The following is a 24,217-nucleotide window of genomic DNA, read 5'->3' on the forward strand; positions in this document are numbered from 1 at the left end:
TTCAATATTGTTGGCTCTCATATGGACCATAAACTCACAGAAGCTATTTCTGTTTGTGCTGCTTTCACATTGCATAGCACAATGGTTGGCATATAGCAAGTGTTTAAGCAAATATTTTTTAAAAGGTGAGTTGAGTATTAATGCTACCAGGTTCCAACTGAGGAAGCTCCCAGAGTTCGACTGGTTCACACGTCTGTGACTTTTACCACTTCAGTTACTTGTTCTGACCCTTCTCAATTTCAGTTATACATTCAAGGAGGACTTAATAAGTTAAACCATGTTCCCTGAGATCTCTATTTAGGTCATAATTTTGTTCAGTTCAGTCACTCACTCATGTCCGACTCTTTGCGACGCCTTGGAATGCAACACACCAGGCTTCCCTGTCTATCACCAACTCCTGTAGCTTACTCAAACTCATGTTCATCAAGTCGGTGATGCCATCCAACCATCTCATCCTCTGTCATCCCCTTCTCCTCTCACCCTCAATCTTTCCCAGCATCAGGGTCTTTTCCAAGGAGTCCATTCTTTGCGTCAGGTGGCTGAAGTAGTGGAGTTTCAGCTTCAGCATCAGTCCTTCCAATGAATATTCAGGGCTGGTTTCCTTTAGGATGCACTGGTTGGATCTCCTTGCAGTCCAAGGGACTCTCAAGAGTCTTCTCCAACACCACAGTTCAAAAGCATCAACTCTTCAGTGCTCAGCTTTCTTTATAGTCCAACTCTCACATCCATACATGACTAACATGGAAAAACCTTAGCTTTGATTAGACGGACCTTTGTTGGCAAAGTAATGTCTGCTTTTTAATATGCTGTCTAGGTTGGTCATAGCTTTTATTCCAAGGAGCAAGCGTCTTTCAATTTCATGACAGTAGTCACCATCTGCAGTGACTTTGGAGCCTAAAAAAATAAAGTCTCTCACTGTTTCCATTGTTTCCCCATCTATTTGCCATGAAATGATGGGACCTGATGTCATGATCTTAGTTTTCTGAATGCTGAGCTTTAAGCCAACTTTTTCAGAAACTCTCCTCTTTCACTTTCATTAAGAGGCTCTTTAGTTCTTCTTTGCTTTCTGCCGTAAGGGTAGTGTCATCTGCATATCTAAGGTTATTGATATTTCTCTTAGCAATCTTCATTCCAGCTTGTGCTTCACCCAGCCTGGCATTTCACATGATGTACTCTGCATATACGTTAAATAGGCAGAGTGACAATATATAGCGTTGATGTACTCTTTCAACAATTTGGAACCAGTCTGTTGTTTCATGTCCAGTTCTAACTGTTGCTACTTGACCTGTGTACAGATTTCTCAGGAGGCAGGTCAAGTGGTCTGGTATTCCCATGTCTTTAAGAATCTTCCGCAGTTTGTTGTGACCCACATAGTCAAAGGCTTTGGCGTAGTCAGTAAAGCAGAAATAGATGCTTTTGTGAAACTCTCTTGCTTTTTCAATGATCCAGGGGATGTTGATCTCTGGCAATTTGATCTCTGGTTCCTCTGCCTTTTCTAAATCCAGCTTGAACATCTGGAAGTTCACAGTTCACGTACGGTTGAAGCCTGGCTTGGAGAATTTTGAGCATTACTTTGCTAACGTGTGAGATGAGTGCATTTGTGTGGTAGTTTGAGCATTCTTTAGCATTGCCTTTCTTTGGGATTGGAATGAAAACTGACCTTTTCCAGTCCTGTGGCCACTGCTGAGTTTTCCAAGTTTGCTGTCATATTGTGTGCAGCACTTTCACAGCATCATCTTTTAGGATTTGAAATAGCTCAACTGGAATTCCATCACCTCCACTAGCTTTGTTCATAGTAATGCTTCCTAAGGCCCACTTGACTTCTCATTCCAGGAGGTCATAATTTAAGCACCTATTAAATATCAAACACTACACTAAGTGTTTTCAACAAATTTGTCTCATTAATTCATCAAAACCACCCTGCCATGTGGACATTATTATCTCCGTCTCAAAGTTAATTCTGCAAATACTTCTTGCATAGCTACCATGTATCAGAAGATTTTGTAGTGAACCTGATAGACATGGTCCCTGTCAAGGCATTTATAGTCTTGCAAAGAACACGACCTGGAGCAAATAATGGCACATGTGATTTGACTGGTAGAAGAGGAGGTTCAACATGCTGTGGGGACCCTGAGGAAGTGACCTTGGCTGGGGTGAAGAAGTATCCTAAGGAAGTAGCATCAAGGGGACTAGAAGTTGGGTTGATGAGTGTCAGCCAGATGAAGATGGCAGAGGAAGTCAGCATACCCACATTGGTTTTGGGCCATGAGTAAGTATGTCATGTCTGAGAACTTGGAAGCAGCCCAGAGTGGCCTGGGCCTGGAGGAGAAGACAAAGCAGTGGGAGAAAAGGCTAGAAAGATGTCCAGGAGCCAGATGGTAATGCTGCCTCTGCTTAGTTTTTGCTTTTCATTTCCATTTGCATTGGAAGGTATTGGGAGTATAGTTGATTAGCAATGTTGTGTTAGTGTCACACGTAAAGCAGACTGATTCAGTCATACATATATGTATATTTTTCAAATTCTTTTCCCAATATCCTGTTATTACAGAATATTGACCAGCATTGTCTGTGCTATTCAGTAGGTCCTTGTTGGTGTCTATTTTAAATATAGTTGTGTGTATATGACAATCCCAAACTCCCAGTTTATCCCTCCCCCACGACGTTTCCCTTTTGGTAACCATAAGTTTGTTTTCCGACTCTGTGGGTCTGTTTCTGTTCTGTAAATAAGTTCAGTTGTATTATTTTTTTAGATTCTGTGTATAAGCAATATTACATGATATTTATCTTTGTCTGACTCACTTAACATGATAATCTCTAGGTTCATCCATGTTGCTGCAAATGGTGTTTTTGCATTCTTCTTCATGACTGAGTAGTACTCCATTGTATAAATGTACCACATCCTCTTCATTCATTCATCTGTCAGTGGACATTTAGTTTGCTTCCATTCCTTGGCTGTTATAAACAGCACTGCAGGAACTTTAGGGTGCGTGTATCCTATTGACCCATGCTTTCCCCTTGATATATGTCCAGGAATGGGATTGTTGGGTCATATGGTAGTTCTCTTTTTAGTTTCTTAAGGAACCTTGGTACTGTTCTTCATAATGCCTGTACCAATTTACATTCCCATCAACAGTGTAGGAGGGTTCTCTTTTCTTCACACTCTCTCCACCTCTTATTGTTTCTAGACTTTTTGATGCTGATCATTCTGATCGGTGTGAGGTGATACCTCATTGCAGTTTTGATTTGCATTTCTCTAATAATTTAGTGATGTTGAATATCTTGTCATGTGCCTCTTGGCTATCTGTGTTTCTTCTTTGGAGAAATGTCTATTTAAGCCCATTTTTTGGTAAATTTTTCTTTAATTGAGCCTCATGAGCTGTTTCTAGATTTTGAAGATTAATCCCTTGTCAGTCACATCATTGAAAATCTTTTCTCCCATTCTGCAAATTGTATTTTCATTTTTTTTATGATTTCCTTAGCTGTGCTGAGGATTTTGAGTTTGATTAAGTTCAATTTGTTTGTTTTTTGTTATTTCCAATACTGTAGGAGGCTGGTTGAAAAAAAATATATTGCTGCAATTTATGTCAAGAGTGTTCTTCCTATCTTTTCCTCTGAGAGTTGTATAGTATCAGGTCTTACATTTAGGTCTTTAATCCATTTTGAGTTTGTGTGTGTGTGTGTGTGTGTGTGGTGTTAAAGAATGTTGTAATCTCATTATTTTACATGTAAACATTCAATTTTCCAAACCATATTTATTGAAGCTGCTCTCTTTTCTCCATTATATAGTTTTGCCTCCTTTGTCAAAGATTAATTGACCATAGGTGTGTGGGTTTATTACTGGACTTTCTGTCTGTTTCCATTGATCTATATTTCTGTTTTTGTCCCAGTACCATACTGTTTGTATGACTTTAGCTTTGTAGTATAGTCTGCTTTGATAAGGATCTCAGACTACTATTGACAAGGATAATACAGCATTACTGTAGGGGCTTAAGCATGAGTGAAATGTGAGGAAATGCACATTCGAGCAAGATGAGCAGAACACACTGTAGGCATCCCCTCAGAGTGCAGTTCTCAGCATCAGCATCACTCAGAATGAGTAAATGCTTGATTCTCACCCCAGACTTACTGAATCAAAGCTTCCAGGAATGAGGCCCAAAACTCTCTTTTAACAGTTTCTCTGGTGGATTCTCACCATAGTTTGAGAACCACTGGCTTTTGGTAAAGACTCTCAACCTTTACTGCATGTTGGAATCATCTGAAAAGGTTTTTTTTTTTTAAAAAAATGATGCCTGCCTGAGCCCCAAGCCAAATGTCTGATTTAGTTGATCTGGGTGTATTCTGGGTATCCGAATTGTCTTTCCTGCCCCCCAGATGGTTCTCATGTAGCGCCAGGTTGAGAACTGCCGTGTCAGACAGGATGCGGGCAAACAGGCCAGTGCTCCATGGTGGAGACAGTGGTAACCTGCCCTAGGAAAGTAGATGAACAGATTAGATGGATTCAGGAGATAGATATGACTTCGTAGTTAAGAAGGAATAAGCCAACCTAGTCCCAAGCACAGAAACCACCCGCTGCTTCTGTACCCCCAGGCTTCAGTGGCCACACTCCCACCCTAAAAGACAACGCCTGCTGTCTCAGTGGCTTTGATCTCTATGTCCTCAGGATGGTCTAAGTGAACTGGAGCATCTCCCAGCCCCAGAGTAAAGATCATTAAGATGATCCATGAAAAGCACAGCTGCGTCCTTCATGCTGGACAAAATTCATAGGCTCTGGCCCCAAAAGTACTAAATGATAGCCTGACTCTGTGTCCTCGCATCGTATTTGAGGCACCGCGATAAGTGCTTTATGAGTGCTATCTTCTTTTATTCCCGCTACAAACCTCTGCTGTTGGCATTGTTAGTATTAGGACTCCCACTTTGCAGATGAAGCGGCAGACACAGAGTTTATTGTCTGCTAGTAAATGGCAGAGCAAAGTTTTGAGACCAGGTCTGACTGTTTCTGGTTCCCTGGGTCCCTGACTATTGTGCCCTACTGTTGATCCTAAAGGAAATCAGTCCTGAATATTCACTGGAAGGACTGATGCTGAAGCTGAAGCTCCAGTTCTTTGGCCACCTGATGGACTCATTGGAAAAGACCCTGAGGCTGGGCAGGATTGAAGCCTGGAGGAGAGGGGGACGACAGAGGATGAGATGGTTGGATGGCATCACTGACTCGATGGACATGAGTTTGAGCAAGCTCAGGGAGTTGGTGATGGAGAGGAAGCCTGGCATGCTGCAGTCCATGGGGTCACAAAGAGTTGGATACGACTGAACGACTGAACTGAACAGTTATTGTGGCAGGAAAAGAAATCCAAAACACGTGACACAGAGAAGGTTGAGATGCTAGACAGGCCAGCACTGCCTACAAGAGCAACTTGATATGGACCAGAGCAATCCAGGAGGGCTTCCCTGAAGAATACGGGTCTGGAACCAGCCCCCTGAACAATACATCAGATTTGACATGGTGGAAGGCAGAGGGGAGGTCATTGCAGGACTTGGCTGGGGGTAGGGGGAGGCTGGTTGAGCACTGCAGGATCATAAAGGAATGGATTGGTTTCCTTTCTGGGGTATTTTTATATATTTATTTGCTGCTCACTCAGAGAATTACTGCATTTGGAGCTCTTGGGTTATATTTACTGCATTGCCAGAAGCCAGCAAAGACATAAAATGGGTGACTCAGATGCGGAGGATGTTCTCATTGGCTGGCAGACTCTGGGAGCTAAACCTTGCATTTTGCAATCAAGGATTGCAATGGATTCAGAATGGAGACTTTGACCTACTCAAGGTCTTCTCTTGGAGCGGGAATAAGGCACTGGAAAGAAAGACACTAATGGTCTTATTTTACCTTTTCTGCTAATGTTGAATGTTTTTTTTTATGAAAACAGAATATAATTGAGTGTGCACGGGATACCAAAGTCCACAAATAACCCTGAAACAGAGCCCTCATAAAGACTCACATCAGAGGCAAGGCTGCAGATTTCATCAGATTCGCCCCCAGTAATACTAATAGAAGTAATAATAAACCTACAGTGTGTCAAACCCCTAGAGTGTGGAAGTGTCTATTATTATTGTCATCATAGTAGTCCCCTGAGGAAATTATTTTAGAGTTCCAAGTATAGATGCTCAGAGAGGTTGAGTGCCCTGGCCTTGGTCACACAGTGAGTATGTGATGAAGGTGGGGTTTGATCTTAAGGTTTTCTAGTTCTAAAAATTCAGGTTTTCTGATGCTCTATTTTCTCAGGGTTATACCCTCTGTGCAGGGTCAGCTGTCTCTGAAACTACCAGCAAACGACTTCATCTTTTGAAGCTTGCTTTCCTGCATGAAATTAGGGGAAACCTGTTCTGCCATTTTAAGTGTTAATAGAATCAGAACTTGTGTAGGGATGAAGTATATGGGCTGCAGAATGCCAAGTGCTAATAGCTACTAAGATTTACAGAAAGTGTAGGCCAGGCACTCTTCTAAGCATCGTACACATACCACCTCACTTAATCTCTCATCAACCCTATGAAGGAGTTATCCTCATTATTATTCCCGTCATAGAGTTAACAGAGTTGAAAAATTAAAAGTGAAGACTTGGGGAAATGGAATAACTTGTTCAGTGTTGCTCGGCTTCAAAGCAGAAAGGCAGCATTTGATCTTGGACAAGAGAGGTGTGAGCCTCTTCCACAGCCTCCACATTGGGGGTGGACAGAGGGGAGACGGGCTGTAAGAGGCAGGAGGACAGGAGTTTGGAGGCGGCGGCCGGGCTCTGAGTCCAGTAACAAAGGCCTGTCCAGACCTCAGTCTGTTCTTGAGGCTTGAGCTCCAGCACCCACATCCCTGGGTGGAAACTGACTCTGTCCTGGCTGTAACTTTCCAGACCGCAGTGCACCAGGAAGGCAGCATTGGCTGGAGCGGTTTGTCTCGGAAGGAGGATAAGAAAAAACAGGCCTGTGGAGGACAGGGTGTGGGGGGGTGGAATGCTGGGAGGGGCCTCTGCTCTCCTCCGCAGTCGCTCCTGGCAGCTCCCTCTCAGACACGAATCCCTGGGCACCGAGGGAGCAGCCTGGGAAGCAGAAAGGAAACAAAGGGAACAGATGGAGCTAAACTGAGGTCAGCAGGTGGCTTGCCCTGCAGCTGCTGATAGGCGCACCTGCCTTGGTCCCCGGTAGCTCAGAATTAAGGATGCTTTATCAGCGATGTGACTGGGTATAAGCCAGGCAAGTTCAGACTTTATGTATTTCAGGGAAAGTGGCCCATCCCAGGACACAGCATTAAGCAGCAAGACAGAGCCTAGAAGTGGGCAGGTTGGGGACATAGTCCAAGCCTCTTCACTGATGATGGTGCTGTGACTGTTGGTGGGTTACTTTCTAGTTAACTCAGTCCTTTAGTTGGCCAGGCAGTCATCAGAGCACACTCTGTAGTTGGCACCAGGCTGGGTGCCAGGGATGCAGAGGTGGGAAAAATCACATCCCCTGCCCTCACAGAGATTACAGTCTAGTAGGTGGACAACACATAATATCATGAGTGGATGTAAAACTATAATTGCAATAAATGCTGATAAAGGGAACGTGCCCAGCACTGGGAGAACATACGGCAGGAGAAACTCACCAAGTCTGGTATGATCAGAGAAGATTTTGCTGCCAAACTGAAGGGTGGAGAAGGTTAGGGCTAGGGTTACGTCAAGGAGGAGACAAGGATGAGTGCTCCAGGTGTGGCGGACAGTGTGCGCAGCAGCAGAAGCAAGCCAGCCCTTCCAGAGGCCTGGGCGGAGGAAACAGTGGAGCGGACAGAGGGGGAATGTGGTGCCCGACAGGCCGCAGAGCTCAGCAGGGTCTCTACCCTGAAGTCAGCATGTCATCTCTGAGTCTCCTTCCAGCCACAGTTCTGGGTCATGTCAGTATAGTCCTGAGACCGAACTCGGTCCATTTGCTCTGAGGCTGAGGACTAGAGATTAGTCCAGAAAGCAGAACAATTACTCAAACAGTGCATCAAGTACTCTGCCTGTTTATTTCAATTTTCTGCATATTTGAACCACAGTCCTTTCTTCGCTTCATGGTGGGTTGCTTTGTGGCAGTAACAGTGATGACTGGATGAGTCCAGAGTTGGACTCACCTCCACAAAATGATAATGTGTGAGCCCCAGAGCACTGAGGCATCCCTAGGGAAAGCTGGTACCCAAGGATGTCTCCAGGCGCACTGGCAAGGCCCATCCTCCAGGGCTGTGAGGCCAGTGAGGGGGCTGCGTGCCCAGGCCCTGGCATGATGTCTCTGTCACCCCAGATGTCAGACGGGGTCTCCCAGATGGGTCCCTTTTGACTGAGACATAGACTTATTTGCTAGTGTAGGTGCTTCCTCTCTGCCTCCTCCTCTTCTCCCCCCACACCAAATTCTATCTGTGGACATGAGAAAAGTGAGGCACATGGGAGAAATGCCTAGGCAACCATGGCCCAAAATGTGTGAGGTGTTCAAATGTACTACCCATGTGGTCAGATATGTTTGGGAAATATGGACCCATACAACCTTGCCTCCATGGAGCATTTCCCACTTACGTGTCTTCATGCTTCTCAGAAAGGGGAGAGAGGAACACACAGAACCCTATCTCATAGAGGATCCCTAGAACTAGTGTTCCCCAGAGTATAGCTTTGAGAAATGTTCCTCTAGGTTTTTCAGAGACTCCTGGAACATAATCTCTTAGGGTTTGTCATTTATCAGATGATGGGGTTGTGGACAGAGAGATCGTGACTCTGACCTGACATCTTCCGGCTAAGTTCAAATCATAAACAGAACACGAGTACCTTTAGTCCACACCAGAGCTCCCCGGTCCCCCAGCCTGGTTTCTTTCATACATTGCAAAGGGCACGGAGGGGAGGTAACATCTGATGAGCACCCATCCTTCAAAGAGTTAATTCTAGAAACTAGTTGCTAAGCTGTAGGCTCTTGTATGTGCACACCATAATCATTCCACTCCATCATGTTCTAAGCACACTGAGGTGGGTATCTTAATCTTCTCCCCTTTTTACAGACAAGGAAACTGAGGTTTAGAAGGGTTCAGTCACCTGTTTGATCCCTTTGAGTAAGAAAATTGTAAAGTCAAGGTTTGAACCCAAGTCAGCCTGACTTCCCTTGAAGCACCAGGTCTCATTCAGTCCTTTCAGTAGCTGTGCAAGATGAAAAATAGTTCTCCCTCTGCAGTCAAAAATCTGAGACTCAGAGAGGTTAAAAGATATGACAGGGTCTTTTAGCCAAGGATCGGGATAGCTGGGCACAGACTCCCCCTGGGGGTCCTCCACCTCCTCCTTTCCCCTTCCTGCCAGTGCCAGCTAGCCCGACAGCCATGATGGCCGAGTTCTCGTGTCTGCATTGACCGAAAGGGCACAGCAGTGAGTGGAGAGAATCCTCGACCTCCGGATGGGCTTGAACCCCTGGCTGAGGTGATACCTGTCTGCACTAACCCTGTGCCGAGCTTAGTTCTCCATCACTTTAAAAGAAAAGCCCAGGGAAATAGTTCCTTTTGCTTGGCTGGCAAATCAAAACAGCCACGCTGCCTCTGTCTGACCCCTGCTAGTAGGAAGATTATTTGGCTAATTAGGTAAAAAACCTTCATGCACATGTACATATTTTAACCCTAATGAGCTGTCGGCGGGAAAGGTTTGCCCTTGGCCTGGTTCGCCAGCGGATCTCTCCTTTCCTTGGTGGAAAAGACCAGCAAGGTAAACAGAACCTTGTTTCCATGGAAGCTCCCTTGCTGGCTTTTTCTCTCAGCTCTTGAAAGTAATTGCTTGATTTCTCTTTATTTCTGAGGGGCCTCATCCCATGGGTCTGTGGAGCCTTTTGGTGGAAGTTGGCCCCCTCTCTCACGCCAGACTGTTTTCAGGATCTTTGGTTGCATTTCTGTTTCCATCTTTCCTTCAGATCATTAACTCTCAGGCAGCAGTGTCCACCTTCTGGTCACTCCTGCTAATTAAAGTCCAACAGAGCAAAGGACTTGACCCTGGAGAAAGTAGGATACACTGAAAAGCCGAGAAAATTTGTCCAGAAATGGAAGCCCCTATCAGTTTCCTTTCTGGGCACAGAAGATTAGACCAAGACACCCACATCCACACCTGGCAGGGACACTGGCCCATCCGGCACCTTCTCATCTGAATCTTTGATGCCCCACTGTGGGCCACGCCAGAATTACAGCCAGCATGAGCTGTTATAACACAGCTGGCAGCCACTGTTTCCTAAGTGTTTGCTGCGTGCCAAGGAGTGGGCTACACGCTTTATATCTGTGGTCTCACTGAATCCTCTTTACTCCTTGGGTAGACTTATTATCCTGATTATTCAGATGAGGAGGCCTGAGCACAGAGAGGTTAAGTAACTTACCCAAGGTCACACAGCTGCTAAGAGGCCGAGCCAGGATAAGGACATGCCTGTTGCTGTCATTTCTTAGGGAGGCCTCTGGCACTGCTGCAGCCTGCCCAGAAGAAATCAGTCATGATAGGAAACAGAGGGTAGATATTTTTCTTCTCCCCAGTCATGGGGCGGTGGGGGTTCTTTGTATTGAATTAAACAAAGTAAGAGTGAGGAGTTAATTGTCAGGGCCAAAGAGAAAACCAGAACAACACGCTAAAAAAGAAAGTCAACGTTAAGCAGAACAAGAAGAGTTCCAGGTTGAGGCAGGGCCGACTCCATGTCACATGGCTCATGCCATTTTACCATATTCCTGAACATTACAGAGACTGTTTCCTCGTCTATAAAATGGTGATGATGAAGGTACCTTCCTCATAAAGATGTTTTGCATGGGGAATTTCCCACACTACCCCGTGGAACACTTGTTTTCACTGAAATAACTATGTCAAAGACAATATTAAATGCAGTTAAGTAGGCTTATTTACTACAGAATTTCCCTAAATATTACTTATGTAAATATGTGTTATGAATTTTCAGGAGGAAGCAATGTTTCCTGGCCCAGAATCCTTTTCCTAGGAGAATGCACGTTAAGATTTATTTCTTGGAACCCCTGAGAAAAGGGCTTAATATACGTCATACAATACCTGCTCTTCTAATAGGCATCAGTAAATGCTAATCCCTCTCTTTTGTGTCCAAATTATTCAAATAATCATACCTGTTCTTTCTAGATTTTGAGCTCCATAGAGGCAGGGGCTGGGTCCATCTTGTTCCTTTCTGTATTCCAGTATCACACATAGCAAGACATTCCATAAAAATTTGATGAATAAGTAAACCAATGAATGAATGAATGATGTTTCATGTAGACCTAGCCTGCTCATCTTCATTGCTGGCTTGCTTTGCCATTTGTAGTTGGTGAGGCCGGTGGGAGCCCTCAGACACCTCTGAGAATTTTCATAATGGAAATAGTTCTGTTACGTTTTTTTTTCTTTTCAGTTTTAGCCTCTGTGAGCACCGTATCTTCTGACAGAACCCGTGACTGTAGCCTCTAACCAAATAATTTTGCTGCTTCTCAGTGAAGTAGTCAGATGTATATATATTTTGCATACATATTTTGAACGAGACATTTCTAAGTGTTCCCAGTGGGTTTGCACCTGGATATGAAGAAGTCTGAAGCTTCTAAGAAACAGACTAAAAAGCACTTAATTGGAGCTTAAAACCAGCACCAAGGATTCCAGGTTTCCTGTGTGTGCCAGCTGTCAAGCTATGATGGATGGACCCCTGGTCAGTGGTGTGACTGCTGATTAATTTAGAACAGGATTTCCAACTCTTGTTCTCTGGGAATTATGCAGAAAAATAAAATTTTAAGTTAAATAGTAGTTGAAATATTTCAAAATCTGACAGTTTTCCTTACTGAAGAACTCAGAAACTGTATTTCAACACAGCATTTTCCAGGCTTATCTAACATTCTTTTGGAGCCTTTCCAAGTCCTTTCTTCTGGAGTATCTAATAAGGTTGTTGTTCAGCAGAACACCCTTTGAGAAATGCTAACTATGTGGCCAAAAGTTATAATCCAGTCTTCATGATCTAGAAAATAGTTCTGTTCATCAAAACTCTGGAACAGCAAAATTGTGTAAAGCAATTATCCTTCAATGAAAAAAAAAAAAACACCTGTGGAAGAGAGACGATAAGGCAACTCCTTAATTGAATAGGGTGATAAAAAGACAGAGCATAAAGCCAGGTAGATTTTATGTTTTGTAAAACAAACTGAAGAAGGCTATTCATGGTACTTCCAAGAAAAAAAAAAAGATTGTAAATTATCCAGTTTTCTTATTTACATCATAGTAGACATAACTTTTTTGTATAATTCTTCCATGTATTCTTGCCACCTCTTCTTAATATCTTCCGCTTCTGTTAAGTCCATACCATTTCTGTCCTTTATTGTGCCCGTCTTTGCATGAAATGTTCCCTTGGTATCTCTGATTTTCTCAAGAGATCTCTAGTCTTTCCCATTCTATTGTTTTCCTCTGTTTCTTTGCATTGTTCACTTAGGACGGCTTTCTTATCTCTCCTTGCTGTTCTTTGGAACTCTTCATTCAAATGGGTATATCTTTCCTTTTCTCCTTTGCCTTTGGCTTCTTTTCTTTTCACAGCTGTTTATAAGGCCTCCTCAGACAACCATTTTGTCTTTTTGCATTTCTTTTTCTTAGGTATGGTCATGATCCCTGCTTCCCGTACAGTGTCACAAACCTCCTTCCATAGTTCATCAGGCACTCTGTCTATCAGATCTAATCCCTTGACTCTATTTCTCACTTTCACTGTATAATTGCAAGGATTTGATTAAAGTCATATCTGAATGGTCTAGTCGTTTTCCCTACTTTCTTTAATTTAAGTCTGAATTTGGCAATAAGGAGTTCATGATCTGAGCCACAGTCAGCACCCAGTCTTGTTTTGCCTGACTGTGTAGAGCTTCTCCATCTTTGGCTGCAAAGAATATAATCGGTCTGATTTCAGTATTTACCATCTGGTGATACCCATGTGTAGAGCCTTCTCTTGTGTTGTTGGAAGAGGGTGTTTGCTATGACCAGTGCCTTCTTTTGGCAAAACTCTGTTAGCCTTTGCCCTGCTTTATTCTATACTCCAAGGCCAAATGTGCCTGTTACTCCAGGTGTTTCTTGACTTCCTACGCTGGATCATCGAAAAACCAAGAAAGTTCCAGAAAAACATCTACTCCTGCTTTATTAACTACACCAAAGCCTTTGACTATGTGGATCACAACAAACTCTGGAAGATTCTTAAAGAGATGGAAATACCAGACCACCTGACCTGCCTCTTGAGAAATCTGTATGCAGGTCAGGAACAACAATTAAAACTGGACATGAAATATCAGGCTGGTTCCAGATAGGGAAAGGAGTACATCAAGGCTGTATATTGTCACCCTGCTTATTTAACTTACATGCAGAGTACATCATGCAGAATGCCAGGCTGGATGAAGCACAAGCTGAAACCAAGATTGCTGGGAGAAATATCAATAACCTCAGATATGCAGATGATATGACCCTTATGGCAGAAAGCAAAGAAATTAAGAGCCTCTTGATGAAAGTGAAAGAGGAGAGTGAAAAAGTTGGTTTAAAACTCAACATTCAGAAAACTAAGATCATGGCATCTGGTCCCATCACTTCATGGCAAATAGATGGGAAAACAGTGGAAACAATGAGACTTTATTTTGGGGGGCTCCATAATCACTGCAGATGGTCACTGCAGCCATGAAATTAAAAGACACTTGATCCTTGGAAGAAAAGTTATGCCCAACCTAGACAGCATATTAACAAGCAGAGACATTACTTTGTCAACAAAGGTCCATCTAGTCAAGGCTATGGTTTTTCCAGTAGTCATGTATGGATGTGAGAGTTGGACTGGAAAGCTGAACACTAAAGAACTGATGCTTTTGAACTGTAGTGTTGGAGAAGATACTTGAGAGTCCCTTGGACTGCAAGGAGATCCAACTGGTCCATCCTAAAGGAAATCAGTCCTGAATATCATCGGAAGGACTGATGCTAAAGCTGAAACTCCAGTACTTTGGCCATCTGATGGAAAGAGCCGACTCATTTGAAAAGACCCTGATGCTGGGAAAGATTGAAGGCAGGAGGAGAAGGGGTCGACAGAGGATGAGGTGGTTGGTTGGGATCACCAACTCAATGGACATGAGTTTGAGTAAAATCCAGGAGTTGGTGATGGACAGGGAATCCTGCTGCAGTCCACGGGGTCACAAAGAGTCGGACACAACTGAATGACTGAGTGACTGAACTTAACTGAGACATAACTTATTTTCTGTACCATTTCATAGCGTAGATGAGTTTCTTTTTTTTAAGTGTGGAGTTGGGTTTTCATCTTCAAATTTCTGAATAAAAATGGCTCTTGAAAGAAAAAGACTTAGAAAACTCACAAGCTCTTAATTGACTTTTTGTTGTGAGTTAATATGTCCTGAAACGAAGAATTGAGGACATCCCTTTTGAATGTCACTGTTCCGTACTTATTAAACTCTTCTGTGAATAAAATAATGTATCAATTACTGAACAAAGCAGTCTCATTACAGTTTGAAGGGTAGTGCTAAGCTTGCTTAGAAATGAAGAGAGAACTTTTAATTCCTAGAGCAGGGATCAGTAACTATGGCCCACCACCTGTTGTTCATAAAATTTTATTAGAACACGGCACTGCTCATTTATTTAGATATTGTCTGTGTCTGTTTTCATGCTTCATTTGGAGGATTGAGTCACAGCAGCAGAGACCTTATGGCCCTCAAAGCCTGGAGTATTCGTTATATGGCCCTTTGTAGAAATACCTGCCAATATCTTTCACAGATTTGTAGAAATATGGGAAAGGGATGCTGGAGATTACATAGCCAACACCTTTAGTCTATAGATGGTAAAACTGACACCAGAGAAGTTAGGGGATTGTCTCCCCATCAGAAAAGGCAAAGATTGATTTCTTTTCTTTTTTTTTTAACCACATGTAAATTTCATATAGATGTGGCAAAAGTCAGCTGAGTGGGTAATTAACTGCAAATTTCACAAACAGTTCATGGCTAACCTCCCTTTGAAGCACACTCAGTATAGTTTCTAAGGCATGCATTCAATTAGTTAGAAGGAGGCATGCACCTGCCTCTACCGTACTGTTTAATTTTTCATTAATTTTTATTGGAATATAATTGTTGTACAGTGTGTGTCAGTCTCTGCTATATAACAGAGTGACTCAGCTCTACATATGCATGTATCCCCTCTGTTTTGAATTTCCTCACCATGTAGGTCACCACGCAGCACTGAGTAGAGTTCCCTGTGCTATACAGTCGGTTCTGTTAGTTATCTATCAATATTTTATACATAGTAGTGTATATAAGGTATCAACACCACCTGAGAGGCTGCCGCCATCAGGAGAACTGGTTGGGAAGGTCTCAGGGCTCAGAGAGAAAGGATGCAATAACTGACTAATCACCCATGGTCCAGGGGTGGGAGAGCAGCAGGATATATACCATGTAGGTGCTTTGGATGTTAACTGTGTCTGCTCCATACATCACTAGTGATTATATTACCATCTCCTTCCCTGTATGTCTGCCCTATGAACACTTTCTTCGTTGGACCCCAAATGGAAGTGCTGCATCAGGCCCTCATTAGAAATACTACTGCCTAGAAGTTCATAAGTGATTCTATCCAAGTTCATTCAGATGCCTTTCTTAGCAACAGCCTGCCTACTCCATCACACTGTCTAAAAGGATTGGTCTGTCACACAATACTTAAGTTTTAGTGAAATAGGTCCATGAGGGCACAGAGTAAGAGTGTTAATTGTAAGGTCATGAGTTCGTGGGCTTCTGTCGTCACCCAAATTCAAAGTCTCCATGTTTGTGCTTCTGTGCAGCTGGACAATCCGGATGAGCAAGCAGCCCAGATCAGACGAGAGCTGGATGGCCGTCTCCAAATGGCAGACCAAATAGCCAGGGTAAGGAAACTCTGGGGACACTTGCTGGGGGACCAGGCCTGAGTCCCGCACAGGGCTCACACTGACTATTAAGGGCCGTGGAAAGACAAAACTGAGAATCAGAGAGGAAGAAAGATGAGGACAGTCATCCTGATGGAGTCCTCAGCCCTCCTCCTCGGGGCCGCTGTCCTTGAGACAATGCATGTATTTCCTGCACTCCACTCCATACTCAGACCCAGCCTTGCCTTCCTTCCGAGTGCCTGCCTTGTGTTTCCATCTGTCTGTTGAGCATTTCCACTTTGATAATCCCCTTCATTTTAAGTTGGATGTGTTCAAAATCTCACTCCTTACCTTCTCCCTCTGACTGAGAGCACATACCTACTTTTACTCCTCTCCATGTGTCCTCTGTCTAATTGCTGTGGATGAAACGTCCTGGTTATTGTCAATTTCTCCTTCCCCACAACACTCCACACCCGGTCTGCCACCCAGCTCGTTGATTCTGCCTCCCAAATGTGGGTCAGATCCCTGTTACTGCATTCCAGCACCGCTGCTAGTGCTTCAGTTCAGATCCTCATCTTCCAGGCCTGGATCTTACAGTAGCCTCCAAATGGGGATCTCTAGTTCTACTCCCTCGCCATCTTCTGTCCATCCTGCACGTAATTGTCATTCTAAACCCTGTATATGGACATCTCAAAACAGAGCCTCAGAATCCTTCAGTAGAATAATACTCCATTGTCCCCAGAACAGAAGTTGCTCCTTTAGAGTGACATTCAAGGCTGTTAATCCACAGACTGTGTCCTTCCTCACCCTCCCATTACTTTCCCACCAGGACTCCCCATTCCAGCTGCAGAGAATGTCTCCCTCTGACTAGTCCAGGCCCTTTCTGGCCCCAGTGCCTTTGTGCTCACTAGTGTTTCAACCTGGAATGACCTTTCTCCTCTCTTCTACTTATCATGCCGTCCTACTCAGCCTTCAGTCCTCAACTTAAGACCCTTTCTCTAGGAGCTTGTCCTCCCACTTTTGTGCTTTCTTTTTCGCCATATGTAAACCCTTATAATGACAGTTCATTGAATGGTGATTCTTCACTGGCATGACTGAGTCTCCCAGTAGGTAGGATGGCTTTAGCGTTGGGATTATGTCTTCCTAATGATGACTGTCAGCCTGTGTTATCTGCTCTTCTTACTACACTGCCATTTGTCTTGTTGTTCACAGTAGTCACACTAGTGGTATTTATTGAGTATTGCCTTTGTGTCAAGCATGTTAAATGCTTTACATGTACCATCTCATTCAGTCCTCCAAACAGTCCTTTAACGACATTTCAGTTATTCTTATTTTAGAGATGGGAAAAAATCTAAGCTAAACAGTTCTGTAACAGTTAAGAGACTACACTAGACCTTTAACTCAAGTCTGACTAAGTATCAGGACTGACACAGGGCAAGGTACTCACCTCAGATACAGAATTTAAAACTTCTGGATGGAAAAAATTTAAAAAAAAAATTCTGGATGGGAGGATGTGGGCATCAAAATAATATTTGAATGCAATACTTTAAAAATAATAACCTATGCAAAAATATCCATGAAGAACAAAATATCAACATTTTAAATAACAGCATCCTACCGGTTCCTATGGGAGCCACAGGCCATGTGTGCAGGTGAGGGTGGGGGCTGTGGGAATTGAGGATGGGGAAGGTGGACGCAGAGTAGAGCTTGGCGTTCAGCCTTCCTCTTTATGGGAAGAAGTGTATCAGGATTTGCACCCATGGAAAGGAATTCTACTGGAGGAAAAACCCAAGAGAGATTCCAAGAAGCAGGAAAATTCCCTTTCATGCTCAAGCAGTTTTGTTGAAATATTTTGCATCTTGTTTTTGGACACCTTCAAAGTTGATATTCGAGTCAGTCTGGTGGCTAAAAATAGTATCCAGTTGTTTGGCTAAAGGTAGTGTAAAAGACTCTCAGTTTGAAAATCCTGCTTAATGTGGGAGTAAACATCCATAAGGCTTTAAAATGTACTTCTCTAAAGTCAGTGTCTCCTTGGCAGATAATCCAGAAAACAGAGGTCATTTCATCCATGTCCTGCTCTTAGGCAGCTATTATATCCACAGCTAGTAAGTATTCATGCCACTTAAAATTTTATACACACTTCTAAAATGAGCTCATGGCACATTTATTTGAGTTGTCTTGTTTACTTTGAGGCTTACCAAGATAATTTTACAAACTCATGTAGGCTAATTTTAATTTTTAAAATACCATGGATGAACAGCTGTTAACATAGTGAGCCAAGTTGCTCATTTCTGATCAATAGATGAAGAAACTCTCTCCCCTGGCCCACGTCACTGGATACTCTGACACCAAATAGAGTATTACTGACACCTTTGAACTAGACTTTCTTGAACAGTGAAATATGCAACTGAAGTGAATCTGGGTCACAATTTACAGAGAATGGAGAATAATTTCAGAGTATATTGAGCATATATTTAAACATTCAGGAGGATTTCTGTGAGTCTGCCCACTACTATCTTCTGCTGTCCTGGACATTTACTGTTTTCTTGTGCAATATTCGTTCACGCCCTTGGCCTTCTTGCCATGGTTACCTGGTCCTGGAAGTGAGCTCCTCATGCGAGTGAAATCAGTCACAGCTTCCAGCCTATCCTGGCTACCAATGATTGGTCCAGAAATGGGTGCACCTAACCAATGAAACCCCTGAGATCTGTGGACCATGAACCAACAGAGCTGTGTTGTGTAGTGGTAAAAAGATGTTTGCAGTCATGTATAATTCTTCCATGTAGGGAAGAGAAGAGAAAAGAGTGAAGCCAATATACAGAAATAAACAGAGACAGCGTATACTGAGATCCTCAGGATGTTCAAACCCCCCGGATCTACTTCTTGACCTGCAGCTACAGAACTACTTTTTGTCTAGCTTAGTGGAATGCCAAGGAAAATAAATTCTCCTTCTGCTTAAACTAACCTGGCTAATACTAAGGAAGAGTGAGAACTATCTTGTCTACTAGAAATTAAATAAAGTATCAAGTTCTTAGATAAAAGCTAGTTCATGAAGAGATATTGAAACAAAGCACCCTTGCTTGTCTTATTTTAGCATGTCCTGTTTTTTCTATTTCTAGCATCACAGTGAATTTTATTGAGGGTGTGCAATTCAACCCATATGGCTGAACTTCAGCTCCTGTAAATATCATAACCAGAAATTCCTGGAGATAGATGTCATCTGTCATACATAATTCACTCTGTTCTCTGAATTATAAGATGAGTAGAGTGTCTTGATTGCAAATTAGAAGCTCCAACACAGGGAAGCTTTTTACAAGAGGATATCAATTCTAAGAATTAGGTAATGTCTCACAGAGCCCATGGGCAAGTTACAGCCAAGATCTAGGAAGAATGTGGAACCAGGGGCCACCCAGGGGTCAGGGTTCCCCTCTTCTCTTGAGTCTGTGTCCCATTCATTATTCCTTCTTTCTCTGCAAACCATCTTTCTTTGCTGCTCAAATGAGAAACATGGCTGTTCCACAGGTTTTCAGCATGGCCAGATAGGAAATGATTCAACCAGTCAACCTGTCTTTCAGATCTCTGTCCCTCTCTCCTCTTTCCCCTTTATTCACTACCCCTTTCACATTCGCAATCTCAAGAGTCAGACCTCTGAATGACCCAGGTTAGTTCAAGGGCCAGCCCCTGGAACAATTGATTGATCCACCATGAAAGGGAGTAAGGGTCTTAATGAAACATGTGGATGCTGGTGATACATCACTGAGGATGAGGATGCTAACTTTAAAAGCGGGGCTGTGGGTAGAGTGGTCATAAATTGGGAGCTGCTTGAAGACATACACAAAATAACTATTGCTTATGTGGTGTTTACTATGTGCCACTCTCTCCTAATCATTTTACATCTGAGAACCTATCTAACCCTTCAACAACTTTATGAGAAAGGTGCTATCATTATCCCCTTTTGAGGGTAATAGAGGAAGTTGAGGCATAGGTGTTAGAGGCCTTGCCCAAGGTCGTTCAGTGACCAGAACCATCTCTCTTAACCATCATGCACACTACCATCCCAAAATGCCATCCCAAACACAAAGCCTCATTTCCCCATCATCCCAGTCCAAGGGTTTGACATGCCTTTCACCCAGGCCTTCACTTTTCTGCATCCTGACCTCTCTCTGCTAATCAGTCCTTTATTAAATCACACTGACTGTGTGATTTCACATAAAGTCTTTTTTTTTCTTTTATTTATTTTATTTTATTTTATTTTTTTCCATTTATTTTTATTAGTTGGAGGCTAATTACTTTACATCATTGCAGTAGTTTTTGTCATACATTGAAATGAATTAGCCATGGATTTACATGTATTCCCCATCCCGGTCCCTTCACATAAAGTCTTATTCAGACCTGTGACAGACAATTCTGGGCGTTGCAATAATTCTGCCCAATTCAGGCACATCAGAAAGTGTAAGTGGTGCACCAGAGCACACCTAGTTAGTAAGGAGGAAGCTGAGTGCTTTAATTCCAAGCTTCACGTTCTTTCTTTTTAGTAGTCAGATGGCAAGTGGGAAGTTCCACCAGGACAAGACTGTCCCAGCTCCTCCCTCCCTGACAGTTGGTTGCCTCTCTTGGAGCCTGCTTTCTCTCTTCCACAACCATTTACTGTGCATTCCCTTCAGGTCATCCAGCAGCCCAATGAAGCATTAGTATAGAGCAAGCAGAGTGGGCTCCTGGAATTCTGAATCCCTTCTACCTTGGTTATCTGGGAAAGAGGTGGTAGGGACCTTGGTGGTTCTGCCAGCAGCGTTCTCATCCTCACGCACTTAAACGAAAAGGCAGGTGTTTGTCCTTTCTTCCTCAGAGAGAAGGGAGCCAAGTGTGATGTGGCTTTCCTCCACCCACAGCCCTACCGTGTAACCTGTCAATTCAGTCTCACCAACATCCAACAAATCATCAGACAGACGGCTGTGTGAGCCCTCACTGTGAACATCAGACATGCTGCCTTAAAAGTTCCATGACAGGACCTGAATGCATTTCTAAAAATCTGATAGGAAAGACTTCTTAATCCCTGCTCAAACATTTTCCCAAATCCTCTCATGTTGACATTAAAGTGTCCCCAGATTTCACCCAGGAATTAAGTCTAAGTTATTTAAATTATGTGATTAGAAGTTGACATTGGAGCTTAAACCAGCAGCTTGTGGCATTAGTGCTGCTGTGATATTTGCCAGTTCTTTTGGCCACATTTTGGGGTAAAATTCCAAAAGTTTTGAGCTAATTATATAAGACAAATGCTACAGCTTCTGCAGTATTAGAGGCAGAGCGCTGGGAGTGAAATACCATTGGTTTTTCAAACTATCATTTAAATGTTGAGTTGCCATTTAAACCCTATTCTCTGCAGAGCAAAATGACTATCTCATACCATGGTCCCATTGCAAACACGATGATGTGCCTACGTGAGAAATAGCATCCAAATATTTCCATGATGGAAGAGTTCTGCTCCATGCATTGCCAAAATCAGATCAGAGTGGATCCTCTCCTTCCAGAGAATGATACCACGTCCACCTTAGTGAATGTTCTTGGACCTGGCGTCTACCCTGGGTGATAAAGTAGCACAGTGTCTAAGCATATAGTAATTTAGTTCAATTTTTTTTCTGAAAAATATGTGTAGGGAGCATCTCTCTGACTCTGACCTTTGACAGGTAGCTAAGAACCCAGCGGAATCTGACTTCAAACAAAAATCTAAATGCCAGGGAGGTTCATTCAAGGGAAAGTAAGTCTACGTAATTCATAAAAGCTAGGAAGTGCAATGAAGCCACTTAAACACAGCTTTGAGTAAAAGAACCAACCCAGGAAGCTGTACTAGCTGTGCCCCAAGTGCTTTCTAGTATCTGGGATGCTGATTTTGACAGTTACTACCAAGACCTCCTTTCTCTCATTTAAGACACTCACCCTTCCCCCATCGCTCCCTATGCTTCACCCGTCACCCCGCATCTTACAGGCCACGTTGGCTGGTGATGGTGGGGTGGCCACTGCTGTGGAGGACTTGGCTCTGGCCCAAGCTCTGCTGAGCGCTGTGAGCTGTCCAGCGAGGCGTGTGGAGGGTGCTCCCTGCTGAGAGGCCCCGAAGCATTCACCTCAGCCCCGACGCCACTTGGGGCCAGATAATCCAGCCCTGTTGTGTCGGCTCTGGGTTTCAAGCTCAGTTCTGCTGATTATGGATGGAACTTCTGTATCTCATTTTTGTCCAGAAAATGGGAATAAATAGCAGCACCAGCCTCACTGGGTTGTGGAAAGATTAAAGGAGGTAGAACATAGAAAGTGTTAACTTAGTACCCAGGACCTGTAAATGCCACCTAGCAGCATGGTCTTCTCCGCGTTCACCGCTATTGCTGTTGTTGCTATCGCTATTGCTATTGTTGTTATTAGAGTGCTAGTAGTAGCATGGTGCCTGACATAATTTGATATGTACATCTGTGTAGGATTATATGTATGTGTGCATATACATATATGTGTGTGTGTGTATATATATGGGTTGAGTATATGTGTATACATGTATATGTATGTCTATGAATGCTCAGTGGTCAAAAAGTATTAATGTTATTATCTCTGACTCTTCACAATAACTTTTTAAGGTTTGTCATTCACATTTCAGATATAAACACTGTTATTCAGGCAGGGGAAGAAACCTGCTCAAAGTCACATAGCTAGTGCATGGCAGACCCAGGATTCAGGGCGAGCCCGTTGCACCAGTGTGGGCTGGACAAGGCTCCTCGGTGCCCGTTGGACCTGCGTGTGCCTCTCGCACCACATGTGTCATGTGGCACCTGGTCGCTTTCTGGCGATCCCCCCAACCTTGGACACCTGCCTCTCAGCTGACTCTTTCATTCCTAGTGACAGCCATACTATCTAACGATCCCAGGACGGATCTGAGACATCGTACTGCCTTGGCATGTCTGTAGGCAAGCTCCACAGCTAGAGAGTGTCCTTGTACCACAGCCTTCCTTCTGACCATCTGCAATGTTATTTGTGCTTGTGAGGTCTAAGGATTCTTTATCCAAGTACCCTTGCCAGCTTTTACATGTAGCTGCTTCATTCTGAATGAGTGAAAATGGAAGAGACATAAAAGCAAAGCAAATGACTGACAGAGCTGTTAGCACTTTCAAATGCTGTTTTTCAAGATGTTCCCCAAATCCCTCAGTGTGTCCGAGCATCAGTAACCCCGTGAGGAGTGGTCCTTGGGAGGCTGTCCCCACTGTGGAATGTTATTATCCTGAAACCAAAATGAGTGACTGGCAGAGAATGTCTATGGGAGACGTTCTCCACCCGTGTGCCCGTGTGCTGTGTCTTTCATAAAGCAATATGAATAAGCAATCCTTTTGTCAAGGCTGATTTACCTTTATGCTTGGAAATGTAGCAATTGAGATGGACAACTACATTTTCCTTATTTTGGCACAACTTCAGCTTTGAAATGTGTTTATAATGGGTGTGCTGCTGAAGACACCACTTTAGAACCTCAGCCAAGATTGACAGAATACTATTGCGTCTCAAGGCTTAAGTACTCAGAGCAGAAAAATGGCCTTGTTTTCCCTTGCAGACTTCAGTTTTATGAGCCTGTTTTTATGCTGTCGTTAGGAACTGTCCAAGTTCTGGGAGGAGTGATCACTCTGGATTTTTCCAATACTCTGCTGTAGAAAGTTTGGTGGAAGCCACCTCTGGGCCAAAGTTGTGGTGTCTGTAACCACTGAGTCTTCTTTCAGAGTTTCAAGACTGTGGCAGAGTTTCAAGGCCTTTCAAATTAAAAGGCCTTCAGTGAGTCCCAAAGATGTGTGTGATGAGGGATCACACTTGATAGGCTGATTGGCAGGAAAGAACCCAGTTCCTAGTCAGGATGGTTTTTCTCTCCATCTCCATGGCAACTGCAGGGCCAGCTGCTTCTAGTACAAATTAAAGATACCACTTACCCAGCTCCCCCAGTATCCCATACAGATATGAGGTTTGGGCCCACATATAAGGAGGAAGGAGATATATGAGTGTAACAGCCTTCAGGCTATTATTATGTATCCTTTGCTGCTTGGCAGCCTTAACATAAATTAACTTACCTCATCCTTCTCTTCACTTGTAAGAAGTGCCATGTTCAAAAAGAGATGGGGAAATATTTGCAACCATGTTCAGCTTATATAGACCTTCTTGGATTTATGGTTGCCTGTTATATTTTTCATGGAAAATCGGCAAATACAAGTGGCCCTGTCTCAGTCACGTCAACCCAGTGTCAGACTCATCCTCATCCATCACACTTTCAGCGCAAGGGTCACCTTCTCTGGAAAGCCACCCATGAATCTTTCAGGAAGACTTC

At 43.4% G+C, this 24,217-nt stretch overlaps 1 protein-coding gene across 17 annotated transcripts in view; it reads left to right on the plus strand.

Annotated features, from left to right (window-relative positions):
- Positions 1–24,217, plus strand: part of CADPS (calcium dependent secretion activator) — a 479,809-nt gene that overhangs the window by 206,438 nt on the left and 249,154 nt on the right. For all 17 annotated transcript variants that reach the window (XM_070455753.1, XM_070455747.1, XM_070455750.1 and 14 more), the window contains exon 4: positions 15,820–15,900. In XM_070455753.1, coding sequence (XP_070311854.1) covers positions 15,820–15,900 — 81 coding nt within the window. The remainder of the gene's footprint in view (positions 1–15,819; positions 15,901–24,217) is intronic.

Source organism: Odocoileus virginianus, chromosome 26 (assembly GCF_023699985.2).
Source record: "Odocoileus virginianus isolate 20LAN1187 ecotype Illinois chromosome 26, Ovbor_1.2, whole genome shotgun sequence".
NCBI lineage: Eukaryota > Metazoa > Chordata > Mammalia > Artiodactyla > Cervidae > Odocoileus > Odocoileus virginianus.